The sequence below is a fragment of the Thunnus maccoyii genome, chromosome 23 (assembly GCF_910596095.1).
Source record: "Thunnus maccoyii chromosome 23, fThuMac1.1, whole genome shotgun sequence".
Taxonomy (NCBI): Eukaryota; Metazoa; Chordata; class Actinopteri; order Scombriformes; family Scombridae; genus Thunnus; species Thunnus maccoyii.
Window position 1 is genome coordinate 18902862 of NC_056555.1, and position 18517 is coordinate 18921378.

The 18517-nt window shown below is 37.5% G+C and overlaps 3 protein-coding genes across 17 annotated transcripts in view; 2 read left to right on the forward strand and 1 right to left on the reverse strand.

The window, feature by feature from the left end:
• syt1a (synaptotagmin Ia) overlaps nt 1-8318 on the forward strand; it is a 204509-nt gene extending 196191 nt beyond the window's left edge. For all 14 annotated transcript variants that reach the window (XM_042403757.1, XM_042403755.1, XM_042403764.1 and 11 more), the window contains 2 exons: nt 49-182; nt 4175-8318. In XM_042403757.1, the coding sequence (XP_042259691.1) occupies nt 49-182; nt 4175-4381 (341 nt within the window). In that variant the 3' untranslated portion in view covers nt 4382-8318. The remainder of the gene's footprint in view (nt 1-48; nt 183-4174) is intronic.
• Nucleotides 8319-10801: 2483 nt separating this feature from the next.
• On the forward strand, nt 10802-16455 carry LOC121891043 (NADH-cytochrome b5 reductase 3-like). The gene is made up of 9 exons (XM_042403770.1): nt 10802-10942; nt 11238-11363; nt 11515-11587; nt 11738-11844; nt 11934-12063; nt 12160-12243; nt 13346-13431; nt 13584-13683; nt 15574-16455. The coding sequence occupies exons 1-9, from the start codon at nt 10922-10924 to the stop codon at nt 15744-15746; spliced, it is 900 nt and encodes a 299-aa protein (XP_042259704.1). The 5' UTR covers nt 10802-10921; the 3' UTR covers nt 15747-16455.
• ppfibp1a (PPFIA binding protein 1a) overlaps nt 16162-18517 on the reverse strand; it is a 35043-nt gene continuing 32687 nt past the window's right edge. For both annotated transcript variants that reach the window (XM_042403754.1, XM_042403753.1), the window contains exons 24-25: nt 18405-18470; nt 16162-18286 (exon numbers count right to left, since the gene is read on the reverse strand). In XM_042403754.1, coding sequence (XP_042259688.1) covers nt 18194-18286; nt 18405-18470 — 159 coding nt within the window. In that variant the 3' untranslated portion in view covers nt 16162-18193. The remainder of the gene's footprint in view (nt 18287-18404; nt 18471-18517) is intronic.

Here is an 18517-nt window from a genome sequence, read left to right on the forward strand (position 1 = left end):
CAAAAAGGAAAAATTTGTAAAATCATGTCTCTTACTTTTTCTTTGCAGATCCATACGTGAAGATCCACCTGATGCAAAACGGCAAGAGGCTGAAGAAGAAGAAGACGACAATCAAGAAGAACACCCTCAACCCTTACTACAATGAGTCCTTTAGCTTTGAAGTCCCATTTGAACAAATCCAGGTACATTTTCATCCATGTACAGAACCTGAGAGTTTGCAAAATATCCGGCAGTGTGTGCTACACTGTCGGGACAAATTGTACTGCAAGAACCAGCAAAGATTTAGTTGCATATAAGCAATTGATAAGTGGGAGCTCATTTACCAAATAATCAGTTTAGAGGCTTTTCATCATGACAGTATAATCAAAGTCAGTTTGAATCAGCGTCGGTTTCGCAATTTGACTGGCCAGTTGCTCTGCAGATGTGATTCTCTGCACTGTTATTGCCTGAAGCGTGTATCACAATGCTGTTTGTGACATGTTTTACAATGATTATGATAAAGAACACACAGCAGCATCTATAGCTTTAGCTTTGTTTCAAGACAAAGAAGAAGCAAAGGTCCTTTTTTGAGAACATTGTGAGGGAAAAGATGAAAAATGCACTGTTGCAGTAGGGAACAGCAATGAACAACATTATCTCCTCAGGCAAGACAGTAATTGAGTCAAATTGATTAAGCCTGTCACAGCTCACAAATCACGGGTTTGGGTCCACGAGCCTCAGATTCTATTTAAACTGTGTTGATCCCAATCAACCCTGTCCAAATCAAGCCCTTGCTTAATAGTGCTGGTACCAGTATGTTGGCTAAATTTGCATTTCTCATCTTACCACCAAGAGCAAGGCTGATCATTAAATAATTACTAGTGCCACTGATTGAATCATAAACTTCTCATTGATTAGGTGTACTGAACTCTCACACAAGCTGTGAGAACATTTTGCGAGTTAAAAATGTACTTTAAGGACTTAATTTGACTGTGACCAATCAGTCAAACACCAACTAAGCCAGTTAGTAGTTACAACTGTTTAAACTTCACCAGTGGCAGCTCTTTAGGCCTCTGGCTGCATTATATTTGATTTTACATTAAGACACTTAAGGCTGTGGTGATTTTTAATTGCGGTCTTACTCCCGCAGTTAATACATGTGTCAAGTGTTTTAGGAAAAACAAATACAGTTTAATTTGTCAATCAATTTCTCAGGAAGATTTTTTTTTCCAAGTCATGTTAACATCCACAACAAAGAGAGCTGCAAATTAACTGCTTTTATCAGCAGAAGCAGAATGTCTGATTTGAGTTAAACTTGACCTTGGGACATTTTGAGTAATTAATCTTAAGATTTTAATTGTCTCAGAGAATGTGTGGGAATTACAAACAATGCTTTTAATTGGTCTATCTCATTACACTAACAGAAGGATTGTTATTGACTGAGGTAGATCCACATCTTCCTCAGCTCACACAAAATTAGCTTTGCAGCACTCAGTGATACTGTTTAGATTAATTTGTTTTCATCTATGGGCTTTAATGTATTCATTTTGTTTTGCAATAATGATACATGTAAACTGTCTCCACATTTTTGAGTTTCTCATATATGACTTAGAGAGTAACGTAATGCTGTGCTTTTGTGGTTGAAAGTTCCTCTTTCACCTGTTATCACACCCAACAACAGTAACGGGTGTGGTTGAGAAGTGTGATTTGTTGCACCTGTAACCACACCTAACAATAATGTCACAAGGTTCTGTAGTGCACTTGTACTGTACATCACTGCAACAACGGTCAGCAAAAACAAGATTATTGAAGCTTGAAATGCATACAAAAAAGTAGGCAAGGTTAATTTATTTATATAGCACTTTGAAGTACTGTAAAAAAAAAAAAAAAAAGATACATGTAAGACATTATAGCATGAGACATTAAACAAAGAAGAAAATTAAAAAGAAAACATTTTAGGTAAAATTGAGAAACATTTTTAAAGAAATTTAAAACTGTAAAATCATAGAAATACATAGAAGGGGTTCAGGATTTAAGCCTAAAGTTATTAATGATGAGAGTTTAAGACTCAAAATGAATGTACAGTAAGAAAACGTAATGAATTTGATTTTTAAGCCTGATTTTAAATGCAGTCAGAGCAAGCCTAGCTAAATTGTTCATTTATTTAGTACATTTTTCCCTGTTTTGATTTCAATCTGAAAATGTAAAAGGTATATTTTAAAGGAATAGTTTTTGCAAATGAAGCTCATTTGCTTTCTTTACAAGAGTCAAAGATTGATAACAATCTCATGTCTGTGTATTCAGTACAGAGCTGCAGTCAGGGCATGGTTAGCCTAGCTTAGCATAAAAACTGGAAGCAGGAGGAAACAGCTAACCTAGCATTGTCCAAAGTGAAAAAATGGTCCACCAACACCTCTGAAGATCACTATTTAACACATTGGGGAGTTATGTGCTGGAACTGTTTATTGTATTTGCGAGTAACAGTTGTGTTCAGCATCCCAGAGTCCTGTCGTAACAGTGAGGTTGCCAGAATTTGTTCTGCCAAAATTTGCTCTTAGCCAAACAGACAACACAGAAGTACTAACTGGATGAATGAGTTGTTGCTTGTGGCATGAGATTGATGTCAGTCTTTTTAATCTCATTCGCAAAAAGAAAGCAAATAAACATATTTCCCAGAGTGTTGAGCTATTCCTTTAATTATTAACAGCAATTTGAGTATTATTGGGGTATAGAAGCGACAAAACATTATTGTCTGGCCATTACCAAAAAGGGTCTGTGGCTGTCAAAAAAAGCCTTGTTTCATTGAGCAATTTGAAGGTGAACTGTACCTTTTAAAACCAACTGACCCCAACTGGCCATCTGGGAGCCGTATTCAGTATTTCATTACATAGAGTATTAGGCATGCTCTTTTAGGACAGTGGCTCTGTGCTCATGCAGGTGGCGATAGCCCCGTCTCAGTGTGCCAGTGGATCGAAACTTAATCAGGGCTCTTTGTGCACTAATTCATATTCTCTGCCAGAGATTGATGTCCAGGTCACTCCTCTTTTGCAGTGTCCCTTTGAATAAACACATGCCGAGGCCGAGTCTAAGACCTCTGAGTAATAAAACATTCTGCCGTATTTGGCTCTGACTGTAACTGAGGCCTGGTCTGGAATGTCAGTTACTGTTAATCCACATTAATTTCTGAAGGAACGCTTCATTCTCTTCATTAATGTACCACTTCAAGTAATAATTAGAAACAGTTTCATACAGCTTACTATTCCAAAATGCATACATTTTTTGATTCTGTGTTTATTTTATTGCGGCCTTTAAATATATTGTTTTAACCACTCAGCATCTTTCTCAGGAAAATGTGCAGCTGCACAAACCTTGATGCTTTTTACAATTACAGTTTGTTTGGAATAAATATAAGGTTCAGTGTTCAGTTTCATTGTCACTATACAATACAGGATATGCAGTTCTAGCCCCCTCCACGCTACACACACAGAAAATGTATTGACAAATATTAAAATAGAAATATAAAATAGCAATAAAATAGAACAAAGTATATAAAAAGGGTGAACTACATCATATCTACAAGTTATAAACAATTACATATATGCATACAAAGTAACGGCTCAACTGACAAGAAGAAAACGAACACCCACTGGAACTCACTTAAATTGGATTTAAGAGCAGAGACACGTTTGCTTGACTGTATGGAAAAAAATAACATTTCACTATGATGCATTTGATTCTAACTGTTAATGTGTGTAGGGGACTTTACAAATAATGCTGTTAGAACATCTACCTCTCTTTTCTTTATTTCTTTGGAGGTCTTGGTACAAATCTAGTAATAAATAATGATAAATAAGTATAACTAATTGATCATTTATAGAGCATTAACAAAGGTTATAAAGTGCTTTAAACCAGAAAATAGAAATAAAAGACAACATCAACATGAAAAAATACGGATTAAAAAAAGACTTTTCATAACAATGAACTGGGGAAACATTGGTACAATTTTGGGAAGTAGAAAATAATCAGGGTAAGCTCTTTTAAGGAGTGATTTAAAAAAGTAGAAATCACTGTTCGACTGAAGCAAACGAGGAGAGATAAAGGAGGTAGAGGACATAAACATTAATCGTCTTTATGCTGACGACACCTCGCTTTACTTTTACATCTCCTCTCTTCTCCCACTTTTCCCTTTTCACAGAAAGTGCAAGTTGTTATAACTGTTCTGGACTATGACAAGATCGGCAAGAACGATGCCATCGGCAAGGTCTTTGTGGGCCTCAACAGCTCGGGGACGGAGCTGCGCCACTGGTCCGACATGCTGGCCAACCCCAGGAGACCCATCGCCCAGTGGCATGTGCTAAAGCCCGAGGAGGAGGTGGACGCTCAGCTCTCCACCAAGAAATAGACAGGGCCCTTTCAGCACCTGCCTTGTAGTACTCTTTAGCCAGTATGTGTAAATACCTCAGTGATATATGGGTCCATCCATGTAAACCCCCCTCTTTACCCCACCTCCCAGCCCCTCCCAGCTTTACCGCTCCTAATTTCACAAACAATCCCAATTGTTCAAACTTCCTGCGTTCATTTCCATCCTCTGCTTTTTTTTCTATCAGGGTCCTACTTTTCTCGCTTTTTTCTTTATTTTTTTGTCTCTGATTCAGCAGTTGTTTTTTTTTCATCGCCACACCCCGACCAAATGCCCCCTTCTTTTAAGCAATATGATCTGTATAGATAGCGCATGACTGAAAGAATTTATTGTACCACAGTTGTATATATAAGTATGCAGACAAAAATGATTTCTAGTTTATGTGTTTGTATGTTGTTACCCGTTTCCTAATCTGTGTATATCTTGATGTTTTTAATAAGATGTTCTATTTTAAATTATGTAAATGCAGATATAGAGGAAAGCCAATATTATATATCCCAGGATTTAAAAATTCTACCTTATTACCTTATTGCATTCCAGAAAAAAAAGTAATTCCAACCTACAAGATGCTAGTGGAAATATATTCACATTGTAAAGGACAATGTCTGGCTTTAAGTTCAGCAAAGCGTCATCACAGAAAAGACAAACAGATGAATATATACACACAAAACTCCAAAATACAAGGCCATTAACTACTATGGTTCTGTGGGGAAAATTATGCTGCTGGAAATTATACAAGCACATGATTTCTTACAACTTTTTGTACTTATTTCTCAATCAGAGGACCTATATTTAGCTTGATGCACACTGTTATCAGAAACAATAGTCAATGCAAACCAGTTAGCATTTCATCTCTCCATGTTTTGCAGTTTCTTCTAAGTGAAATAGGTCCTCATTTTAAAGGCCATCGTTCACTTCTACTAGCTTTTTTTTGTTTGTTTTTTTTCCAAAAATGGAAAATATTGCCTCCAAAAAAAGACTTATTTCTTAACCCTTCAGAAACAGACCCCTTGTGAAAAAGCACCAAGCTGTAGCCATTGTGTCCTTAAGCTTGTTTAACAATATTTTGTTAATCACTTTCTTTGAACAGCCTTGTCATTGTTGGAGGTATTATCGCATTTAGGCCGGGGTCCGATCTTTGAGAGGGAGTTAAAAAAAAAAAAAAAGAATCGCGACTCTGGTTTTAAGAGGACTATTTTTTAGAGCAATTCAATGAACGTCTTGACTATTTTTAGTAAACTGCATGATTTTTTTTACAATCTTTACTAAAGGCTGGGACGGGGGGAGATCTACTGACACCAGGGGCTGTCTCTTCTGATACGATCCCCTTGCCTTCAATCAGAGGAGAGGAAGAAAAAAAAAATCAAGAGTAATGTTTAAACTTTGGGTCAATGTATGACTATATTGACAGAGGTGAAGCAACTTTCTAAACACTGCCATTTTCAGGGAGGTGACTTGTGTAGAGGCCCTCTCTTTCATGCACACTCCCACTTGCTAGTGGTTGTAGCTTTGGTTTATTGGGAACAATGTCTTTGGCTGCAATGGTGCCCTAAATCGCAGTCTTTGCTTTGCGTTGCCTTCTCACAGTGACAATAGAGCTAGCCATGTTTTACTGCCAATTTTAACATTTATGTGGCTGCTGTTTTGCACTGGATGTCTTTAAACTAGCTTGTTGACTTCTTTACAACCATTGTTTTGGAGGATTGTTGGCTGGCTTTATTCCAGGACACCTGCAGGGGGAGCCAGAAATACGCCTGCTCCATCGGCTTAATTAAAAAAGAAAGCAATGATGACAAATCACGTTTCAGCCAACAGCAACTACATCAGTTTTGTTTTATTGTTGGCACAGGACTACACCAAGAGAATGCGAAACAACCGTAAAAGTTAATGGTCTGCGTAGGCTATTAGTCCATCATGTCCTTTACTACGGGTCCAATTAGGAAAGGAATAAGTTTTAATCCATGAAAACCATGAAGTCTCTTATCTTGGAGGAACCTCTTGCATATACTCGATGCTAGCTTCAGGAGGACTTTCTAAATGTTTTCAATGTTATTGTGTAGTTGATAGCACTATTATGAAAAAGCTACTTGTCATTCCATAGGAGTCTCCGAGGACTGCTTTGTGTATCACTGTGACTGCCGTGTGTGCTTAGAGATGTAGACTTATCAGTAGGTAGCGAAACCAGTTTGTTCTGTAGTGATGTCGTAGCGTTTAATGCCATTTTCCCTTCTACACGCAGAGAAAGAGAGAGAGAGAGAGAGCGAGAGAGCGTGACGTTGCCCGACTGCACGCGGCCAAAAAAAAAAATAAGGCGGAAAGAGGTTTTATCTGAGCACGAGCGGGTTGCTTCACACAGCATTTTGTTGAGCACTGTGCAATACTTGTATGTTCATCCCATGGTGTTAACGTGGGTGGCGTTGCCCGAGGAAAAGGATTCTAACTCTAGAGGTGGATTCTAGTCCAGAGAGATGTTTCTCCTTTCCAGTGAAATGGTTAGGACACAGCACACGTAGATTCAGCGTATAGGTTGGAGCTTGACACCACTTGTTGACCTCTGTTTAGGGTTCCCTCCCTTTTCGCAGGTTCGTTTTTCTTCTTGCACACAGTTCCAGCATCAGAAGTTTCAGGGAGTTAATACCAAACGAGATTCTACATTTAAATAACCCCCTTAAAATGCCATGTATATATTTACATAATCGTGTCAAAAATGTATATCTAGAATAAATATAAAGTGACATGAATATGATTATTCAGCTGCAAATATCATGTTATAATATCTATCATCCATAATACTATATCTCATCATCATTTCATTTTCATTCTGGAGTTTTTTTTTTTATTTGTTAACTGCTCTGTTGATTAAGAACCCTTTTATATTTGAGATGAAAACTTTGAATGTACAGTATGGACTGTATTGGTGTAGATTACTTTAACCGTGAGATTAGATGTACTTTGCACTTTTTGTTGTAAAAAAAAAAGAAAAAAAAGTCATTTTGTTTATATTTTTTCAACTATTACGAATTTATTTCATAACCCTTTGGGGTAAAAACCTCCCCTGTCCGATAGCATTCCAAAATCATTGAATATACTTTAATACAGCTGCATTCCTGATCACTATTCAACCAGGGGATTCTTTTATTTGACATGTTTTACATATGTAGATTAACGAGTACAGCTTCAGATTTAAATGAGGAAACAAAAGGATTAAAGTACAAGGTAAAGGGTCTGCAAAAATGGCCCGAGCAATTAAATATTCATGCAAATAGGTTGTACTAACGGAATTATCCGATCAAAGCTGAAAGAAAATCAAACAGAATTACGACAGAAGTAACACGTGTAAAACGTTATCAGGGAATTGGGTAATGGGCAGCATTGCAGAACCCATCAGATTGCGAGGTGTGTTGAAAAACTACAAAGCAAAAGCCATTACCTGCACTGCATCGCAATGCTCCTCTTATTACGATTTCCTACCAAAGTATGCATGCATAATCAAATCCCAAATTCTCCTCGTGTAAGATACATTATCAAGCTCTCTGTGTGACAAGGAAGTCAAGATTCTCTCCAGTGACACCGACGAAAAGCCACACTGACCTTTCAAAAACAAAGCTGTGTAAAGTATTAGAATCTGATGCTGTAGAAAGATCCTAGTTGCCTTTGTGTATATCAACTGCCTGCTTGAGTATTTTGTGTGTGGAAATTTTCTCTGTAATCTTGTAGAACTGTTTGGGGTGTTTTTTCCTGCCATATCGCTCGCAGTGACGGCGAGCCGCTGACAGTTATATTTGCTGTGTATACCTTCATTTTTGACGAGGTGTTTTACAGTTTTGTTTCACTTTGTGTAGTGATTCACTCTGTGGAGTTTTCTGACTGTTGTTATATAACTTCATATACACAAATGATCAATAAAAATGTTTTATTTCCTGTTGATACAGAACCTTATCATGTCATATTTTCCTTTTAGTAGCAAAAGATGCTGTCAGTGCCTCTTAATATCAAGCTTTCAATAACAAAAACAACCTTCACTACTACAACTACAGTGTTGGCATTGACTGGCAGAAGAAGTATGAATCACTGCTCTTAAGAGAAGTGTCTCCATGCGTTACTTGCATGACAAATTCCAGTTTTAATGATGATGTTTGTTTCTAAACACTTTGAATTGGCTTTGAGTCATCCAAACCAGCTTGTTAAATAGGTCACTACTGCCATCTAAAGAACGTAAAGGAGCATAACACAGAAGATCAGCACAACAATGAAAAAAAGAAAATGGATTATGTTTTTCCATTTTGCCCAGGGCACTGATCAATTTCTATTAGTGAATATTCACTGATGTCTATGAGAGCCAGAAAACAAGAATTTGTCCTCCCACCAAATGTATGATGTCAATCAATGTGAAGCCCAGCCGAAAATGGATTTGATGATGAGAGCACCCCGGGGATGTAGATTTATAGATTCTAGGCTGCTGCTACGAAATGAAGCTCATTTAAGAGTTCAGGCTCAAACTTCTCATCAGTCAAGAATGTCGATGAATTTTCTTAGTGGTCAGTGACACATTTATACAATCTAGCCTAAACCCTTAACATCTGGGCTCCATTAATTTCCCCTTAAAATAGCTTAAAAATCTTCTTATTTTACATAATTTCACAATATATATATATTTATTCTTTGTCAGCTTGTTGCATCTCTTCAGTGCAGGTATATAATGTTTACACTGACTGAAAAATTTAAACCAAAGACTCAAAATATTCTAGATGTCTTGTGCATCATTTTATTAGATTAGATTCAACTTTATTGTCATTGCAGAGAGTACATGTATATATTGAGACAATGAAATGCAGTTTAGCATCTAATCAGAAGTGCAAAAGAAGCAGTAAAGTGCAGTGCAGTGTAATGTACTTATGTATAATATATAATAAGAATAAACAGTAAGGGTAGGTATGAATATGCTAAAATATATACAGTATTAACACTATTAACAGAATGAACAGCATGATCAGAGTGATATGAATATGCTAAGATAGCCTATACACAGTGTGAACACTAGTAACAGTATGAAATGTAAATGCTAGGAAATGCAGCATAAACAGTTCGAGGTATGGTAAGAACATGATGTACACACTGATCACATGTAAACACTATAGGCAGTAGTATAAATATGAAAATTTTATGCACATTTCCCCAAAATTTTGCCTGACATATTTAGTATCTTTGGACATCCACTAGAATTGAAATAAAGTTCTGTGGGTTTGAACAAAGTTTGACTGCACACCATGGGTTTATACCAACTGTCCTGCTAGTGGGGTGGTGGTGATGAGAATAAAGAAATTAAACAGAGAGTAAAATATGTCTAGAATAGCTTGTCAATCAAAAGTTTTGTAGCCTTTGAAAATCAGGTATTTCATGTTTGACATAGTAAACTTTAATTAAGGACAAAGAGGCACTCATAGTCTATTTTGTGCAGTGTGCTGTGATGTCATTTAATTAGTCATTTTAATTTTCTGTGGAAAAGGTGGAGCAACAAATGATATTATTGAGTATGGGTAGAAATTTCTGGCACAACTTCACCTACTTCGAACGCTCACGTGGAAAAGGAAAGAACGACTTCATAATGAAAGTTGTTCTCCACACCACAAGATAAATTTTATTAACCTCTGGGACAGTGTTGTGTCACTGCAAAAGAAGACGTACGAGAAGTAAAGATGCATAGTAGAGATTAGGAACCTGAAGAACTAGATACAATAGATTAGTGACCTTAAAAACTAGGTACAATATGAAGTATGAAAAATAAGAATGAATTAATACAGTATACATAAACAATAAGTACAATTTGGCTTGAATGCACCTCATGTTGTGGTTTTAATGGCTTCTGCTGAGTACTCTGCAGACCATCGGTGCTGTTTCTGTGTTCTTGCACTGAAATAATCAAAGCTAGGATCCATTTCAGCTAAAGTGTGACCAAAGCAATGCTCATATGTTGCCCATGATTAATACTGATCTATTGCCTGGCCTCATTAAACTCCCAATGCACTTGTTTCTATGCTATCTATCAATCATAGACTTTTATTGTAGGAAGTATTTCTATATTTCATTGTATTTATCGAAGACTTGTATACTGAAAATCCAGAAACTGCCATGCGGAAGTGACGTTAGCGTGTCAAGTAGCCGCTATTAGACCGGAAGTTGTGGCAAATGTATCTAATACTCAATAATATGTAACTTTAAAACAACATAAAGACCGTATTATGAAAGATTTTTTAAAAATTACTCAGTAAATAATACAATAATAATTATATTTATTGTTGTAACAGACTTTATAGGTGTTATTAGTGAAAAAACAGACGAATTATTTTCCAAATCAAGGTTTTTATTTTCAAGCACAGACCGGATGTGTATATTAGCTGTAGCTAGCTTGACTGGCTTACATGACAGTTCGTACTACTGTCACTGGTAGTTGCAGCCAACTCGTCTGGTGCTGTTTTCTGGTGCATTGACAAACAGTTTCGCAGTTGGCTGAACGGACTGAAAATGTTGTCCTACATCATTGGCGTAAGTACACTTTAATGAAAAGTAGCCAGACTCGTTTTAAATCAGCTTATTCCTTTTGCGTTAGCCACGGCTAACATTAGCTACCGTTTAGTTTTCCCCAGCCAAGGGGTGTGGGGAGCTAGACGGGCCTGACCATATGTACTAGCCAAGCTATGACTCATTTCTCCTTGTTTGGGTTACACATGAAATGGCTTGACTTTAGTGAGTCAACGCCCTGCGGAGGTCTCAAACAATTGTTAGCTAATGCTAGCACAGCGGTCTTGACTCAGTCTGTCGCTTCTGATCTTTATCGCAGCTGATCCGAGGCGGCTTTGACAGCATCATCAACCTCATCTTCAGACTTCTCTTCTCAAAGAGGAGGCCTGCAATCACCTTACAGGACCCCAACATCAAGTATGCACTGCGGTTGATAGACAAACAGGTAACAAATCTGAATGTTTTCTTACAAACATTGAACTCTACACATTTACAAACGCAGCAGACGCGTTCAAGGAACGCCACTGTTCTGTTTGTTTTTGTCGTGCATGTTCACTGCAGCTTCCTTTTCTAAGAAACTGTTTCTGCTTGATTAGATCGTCAGCCATGATACAAGGAGGTTCCGCTTTGCTTTGCCGTCCCCTGAACACATCCTTGGTCTTCCTATTGGTTAGTATGTGCACTCAAATCATGTGTTTGTATATTCAAAATATGAAAACTAATGGACATAGTTGCTGTTAGTGATAATCAAGCTTGATAAGGAGCTGTTGACACCCTGTTATTCCCAAATGCAAAGAATACATCTGTTTTCATTCCCAGGGCAGCATATCTATTTGTCTGCAAAGATAGACGGAAAGCTGGTCGTCCGTCCGTACACGCCGGTGTCCAGTGATGATGACAAAGGCTGTGTGGATTTGGTGGTGAAGGTGCTGTCATCAAAGAAAAGTTATTGCTGTTCAGTTTAGAGGTTTCATTCTGTTTTTCTAAGCCAGTTTCCTTGTTGTCCCCCTCACAGATTTACTTCAAAGATGTCAACCCTAAATTCCCAGAGGGTGGGAAGATGAGTCAGTACTTGGAGAGCCTCAAGATCAACGACACTATTGACTTCAGAGGACCCAGCGGCCTTCTGGTCTACAAAGGCAAAGGTGAGCATCAAATCATATGTAGATGAACAGATGTTTGTAGCAAGTGAATCAGATGAGACACGTATGATGCTGTAACTTTCAACTTTCCCTCTGCAGGAGTGTTCGCTATTCAACCAGATAAAAAGTCACCAGCTGAGACAAAAACAGCCAAACATTTGGGCATGATTGCTGGAGGGACAGGTAAGAGAAACTTTTTACCCTTTTCACTCAGGAAATTGATCGGCAGGGACATCTCTCCTTGTGATCAGTTTAGTTGGTGGATGACAGCCTGAACAATAATCACATTCATTAAATACACAGGATATTGCTGTGTGAAATAGCACTTCTGCTCTTTTTCGCAGGAAGTTATTGTTAGTTTTTTCTCAAAAATGCATATATATATATATATATATATATATATATATATATATATATATTTTTTTTTTTTTTTTTTTGATGATGGTCTGTATTTTAGACAAGCTGCAGGAAACCCTAAAAATTAGCTCCAGCTCAGTTTTCATGTTTGGATTTGGATTATTATTCCAAAACACATTATGAAATACTTAAAAAATGCTTGGACTGCCGACGTCTGATGTAACTTTATATGCTGTCGTCCTGGCCAGGACTCTGACCTCAATGGGACTTTAAAAAAAAAAAAAGGCTAAATAAATATTGCTGAATCATTCTTCAACTTGCAAAACCAACGTTTTCATACCAGCTCATGTTTGTTTTAACAGTTGTGTTCTAAGTTTGATTTCCCAGTGCATTAGTGCAATGCTTTTAAGCTGCAAACGTTTCCCATTTGTCAGATTTTTACATCAGTACATGAATGCAGAGATGCAAAAGTATGCAGACACCCAAACACTGCACCCATGTCTCGTTCCAAAACGATGCGCATTAATCTGCTGCTATAAAAGCCTCCTCTCTTCTTCTGGGAAGCCTCTCCATAAGATTTTGGATCCTGGCTGCAGGGATTTTCTCCTATTCAGCAGCAAGAGCATTAGTGAGGACGTGACTGATGTTGTCTGATAAGGCTTGGCTCACAGCTCAAGTCCCCAGACGGGGCTTTATGCAGGCCAGTCAAGTTCTTAAACACTAAACTAAGTGTTGCCACAAAGTTGGCAGAACTTTACTGTCTAAAATATCATTGCTGTAGCATCAAGATTCTCTTAAAGTGGAAATACTAATAAGGGCCACATACTTTTGACTATGTAGTGAAAATTATTGAAATTCTTTGTCTGAAAGTCTAAATATTAGTGTATATAACTTAACAAAACAATGCACCTCATTCTTTTTCTTGCAGGGATCACTCCCATGCTGCAGCTCATCACAGCCATAATGAAGGATCCACAGGACCAGACAGTGTGCCACCTGTTGTTTGCTAACCAGGTGTGTTTCAGTAACCAAGGGTCACATGATGCACTTTTGTTATTAATGTTATCTGCCTGCTTATATAATATGAAGGAATTGATTGTAACAAACAGGAAACTGGCTGAACTGTTTCATGCAGTAGTTTAAAACCAAACACCTTTTTCTTCCAGACAGAGAAAGACATCCTGCTGAGACCAGAGTTGGAAGAGATTCAGGTCAATAATCCAGACCGGTTCAAGTTGTGGTTCACCCTGGACAGAGCACCTGACAGTAAGTTCTGGGGGTGTCAAAATGGGCCTTCAATTTCGACCTTGAAATCAAAAGCAGGATTGGCAATTGTCCCTGTATTTTTTTTCTTTCCACTCTTGCTTACTTCCAAAAAAAAAAAAATTTCAAAAACAACAGTGTAGCTTATAAATAGCCTGCAGCTGCATTACTTTTCGAGACACCATGGCCACTGCCACAGTCGGAGATGATGGAGAAAGAACAGAACTGGAAAATCCTCTTGCTTCACCGATATCACTGTTGTGGCAACATTTTGCCTTCCCCATGATTTATGTAAACAATGAACGTGTCGTTGACAGAAAAATTACAGTTTGTAGGCTAGCCTACGCTACATGCTTCAGGAAAGTTGGAAATGTATCGACAGTTTTGAATTTCCCAGATTAACAACTCATAAGCAAAATGTTAAAACACAACCGACGCCTCTTTCCTATCGTAGTAAGGTAGAAAACAAGCTACAACCCAATTTTCACCAAAACGAGCTGGACTAATAACATTGGTCTCACATTGGTGTACAGCCAGCTGTGAGGTGAGTGCACAGGAACCGTCTAAAAAGTGCAACACGACTAAAACTTAAACTTAGTTTCCTCACCTGTGAGGAAACTCAAGCTGTTGTTGTAAAGGACCCTTCTGCCATCTAGTGGCTCTTCTTTTTGTTTTTCTGTTTGATAGTTTGTTACCTCTTGATTGGTAAAATAAGTTATTGTTGTTACATTTTAAATAATTATTTCAATTTGACCATATGGCCTTAGTGTGATACATTCCAAAAAATATATGGCAGTTATATCACACTTGATACCATGCAGCCTTTCTTTTTAAGGAAGAATTTAAAAATGGTTTTATGCCTTGACAGTTGTCAGATTGAGCGTCTATCAACACGTTTGGTGGCACTTTACAGATCCCTTACATTCAGGACATTTTTAAAACTACTGTGTAACTGTTGATTCTGAGGACATTTATTTGAAAGGGTTACGCAATATGGTAATATGGTGGTAAAGGAGAAATGCACTCACAGTTCTTAAGAAACAATCTAATATGCTAATATTTAGTTTGACACACAAAACTACACACTGAAAACTGAGCATTTTCTGTCAGTTAAGGAATTGTCAAGAGTCTAATTTATTATTAAGAATTTTTGCAAATTTACAACCCAAATATGTGCGCACTTACTAAATGAACCACAACACCAAATTGCACCACTCTTCCTGTAAAATGTCCTAAAAATTAACAGTTACATACTGTCAAATTACACAGAAAAGCAATATAAAATTTAGAGCTGCAATGATTAGTCGATTAATCAATTAGTTGCCAACTATTAAATTAATAAGCAATTATTTTGATCCTTTAATTGTTTTAAGTCATTCAAATTCTCTGTTTCAGCTCCTCAAATGTGAATATTTTCTGGTTTCTTTTGTCTTCTATGACAGTAAACTGTATATCTTTGGGTTGTTGACTGTTGTGGACATTTAAAGACATCAACTTTGGGTCTGGGAAACGGTGATTGATTTTTCACCATTTTCTGACAATTTATGGATCAGCTAATCAATTAATTGAGGAAAACAATAAACTGATTAATTGTTAATGAAAATAATCGTTAGTTGCAGCCCTATTAAAATTAAGGGACCTGTAAAATAAAGAGTTGCCAATAATGTCAATACTATGACACTCCTGGCTGCAGTACATCATTGTCACCAGTAGGTGTCACTAGTGAACAGTGTGTTAAATGAGGCCTGAAGTAAGTCTAATAAATCTGTTAATCAGTGTTTCATACAGTCTTGTTCTGCCAACACTCACAGCAGCTTACAGAGGTCATTATAAACATAAACCTTCTTAGACTGAGTTGTATTTAAACTTGTGTGTCTTCTCTGTGTGTTTCAGACTGGGAGTACAGCCAAGGTTTCATCAATGAAGACATGGTGAGCGAACACCTGCCACCTCCCAGTGAAGACACCCTCATCGTCATGTGTGGACCTCCACCAATGATCCAGTTCGCCTGCAACCCTAATCTGGACAAAGTCGGCCATTCCAACAGCCGCAGGTTCACCTTCTAGACGTCCATCCACACCGGTTAATTCAGGTTTGGCCATTGAAGGGTGTCCAGTTATCATTTTCTCTACCCTGAAAGCATTAAAGCACTCATATAGTACAGTTGCAGTGGGTATTGCACTATATATGCTATATTTATGCCATGATATTCATCATGCAACAGAATCACAGCACGGACCAATTCATGTAAGTCGTAGGTGTCATGGAAGGGCAGGAAATTGTGAATATTTGAGTGTGTTTGGGACTGAAGATGAGGATGCAGAGAAGGATTGTTCAGATGTAAGTTTTCAGATGGTTTTGTTGTAAATGAGGATGTGATTCTAAACCTGTTGCAAACCAAAACCTGCTGCGGCCTCTGTGGTTTCAACATACCAGGAAGTTGAGGTTTACTGGCTTTTTTCTGAGTGCCTTAACACTTGCAAAAATTTTTTTTTTTTTTTTTATGCACTGTTAAGAGAATTGTGAGCACTTACTTCATTTATACAGAATTGTATTAATTATTCCATTATGGCTTTCGACAATGTGTTACCTGCTGTTCATCTGTTGTTAAGCAGTGTCAAAATTGTCACGTCAAAGGTGTCAATAATTAGCAAAAACATGTTCTCAGTTGTTTGTTGAACGTGATGTGGTTACTTATGCGATGTCTTTGCTTTAAGTCTGGCAACAGCTGCTACTTGTGTTTGGATATGCAACATAAAATCAATTGCTACTGAATTATTGATGCTTCAATTATTTAATTATCTTGTGTTATGATGGAGCGACAGGACTCTGTCAAACCTATAAATCATCCTCATCTACAAGTGTTTGATTATAATGGTGTCGTAGTATTTTCCTCGGCTGTTTAAAAGGAGATGCTACTGAGAGTAAAGACAATTTTTCAAAAGAGAAAATGCTTTTTCTAATTTTTATTACCAAAAAATTTAAAAACAACAGAATAAAACCATAATTGGTATGAATGACAATATAGATTTGGATAATTCCTTCCAAAAAAACGACGACTTTGGTTTCCATGTTTACTTTCAATCATGCTGTTTCTTTTAAGTAATGGTTCCAGCATTTTGGGAAATGATATTTATTCACTCTTCATGCCAAAAGATTGATACTACCTCCATGTCTGTGTGTTAAGTACAATGCTGGAAGCAGGAGGTGCTTAACTTAGCATAAAGACTGGAAACAGGGAAACAGCTAATCTGGATCTGTCCAAACTAGGATAAAAAAATCTGCCTACAAACTACTCTAAAGTTCACCAGTTAACATGTTATAGTTTGTTCGCTTCATCCACACAAAAAACAAAAAGGTGTGGTTTTAGGGGGAGTTATATGCTGTAACAATTTATTGGTGAACTGTATCTGGATTAAATAAACAAGATAAAACATGTTAATTTGAATTTCTGGTAGGTGTATTTTTGAACTTCTCCTGTTTCCAGTGTTTATGCTAAGCTAATATAATCGCCTCCAGCTTTATATTTAAAAGGCACAGACATGAAGGTAGTGTCTTCTCATCTAACTCTCAGTAAATGGCTGGATAAGTGTATTCACATAATGTCAAACCATTTCTTTACGGGATCAGGTGAGCCAAATTACAAAAAAAACATTTTCTCAGTTCCTCCAGTATCTAGCCACACTGTTTTGATTTTATTTGCTTCGGTTTTCAGATATTTACTTGATTGACTTCTGTTTCCAACCCAATACAGTGGATGTGAATGGAATTTGGTTTGTGGTGCGCTTCGAAAAATTCAACTTCAACAGCAATCTCCCTTTTCAGAAACAATGTCCTTGTTACTCTGAATACTCTGCAGAAGACACACCATGTGTTTCTGTAATTTACTAAAGATATGAGCACCACACATTCAAATTTCATTCATCTCTGTTGTATTGGAGCAGAACTCTTAGACTTGGGATAAATCCTTAAAACCCGGCCAAGCAACTCAAAATTATCTGCATGGCTAAATACAAGGAGAGAAAGTGAGAAAATGTTTTCTGTTATTTCAATGAACTCACCCTTTACAATAATATGAAGCAAATGAACGTACCACAAAACGAAAAATGAATGAATCTGACTGCAGCCGTGGACATGAAAACCGTTCAGTGCTACACTCAAAGAGCAGTAATACAGCTGAGGATAAGTCCTTAAAATAAGGGAGAGGAAAAAACAAAGTATGCTCACCTCACTGATTACTGAAAACACAAATGCTTGAATAATAAAATAAATGCAGAAAGAGGTACACTGACGGAATAAAAATCTCGCATTTCCAGGTCATGCATTATAGTTTGGCTTCAATAAATATATATGTTGATGGAGGCTATGGCTGTGCTTGATGATGAGAATACTGGAAAAGCAGCGGTCTCACATGTTTACTGTAAAGGTTGGTGGGAGGTGGAGCGATTGGCACAGTTTGTTCTTTTTTTCACAAAGCCGGGTGAGAACAGTGACACGGAGCTCGGTGTCTCAATCAGATGTTGGAGTTGGCGTCGGTTTCTGCAACGTGAACCTCTGGAGGGCAGACAGAGACCTCCTGGAAAAGCTCGTCTTCCTTCAGCATGCTCTGAAACACAAAAAGGACCACCGAAGAGTTTTATAAATGGCTCAAGGTTTGTACAGTGTTGGTCAATCTTTTACACAGCATAAATGAACAAATCCTTTTCGTTAGGACAGTCTCTCACCGTCAGATTGTTGATTCCCTCAGAAAATGCTCCTATCTGTCTAACAGTCCCTTCAGAGTCTTCCATCTGACAAAATATAAAAACAGAGGATCAAACATGAGCGATAACTCAAG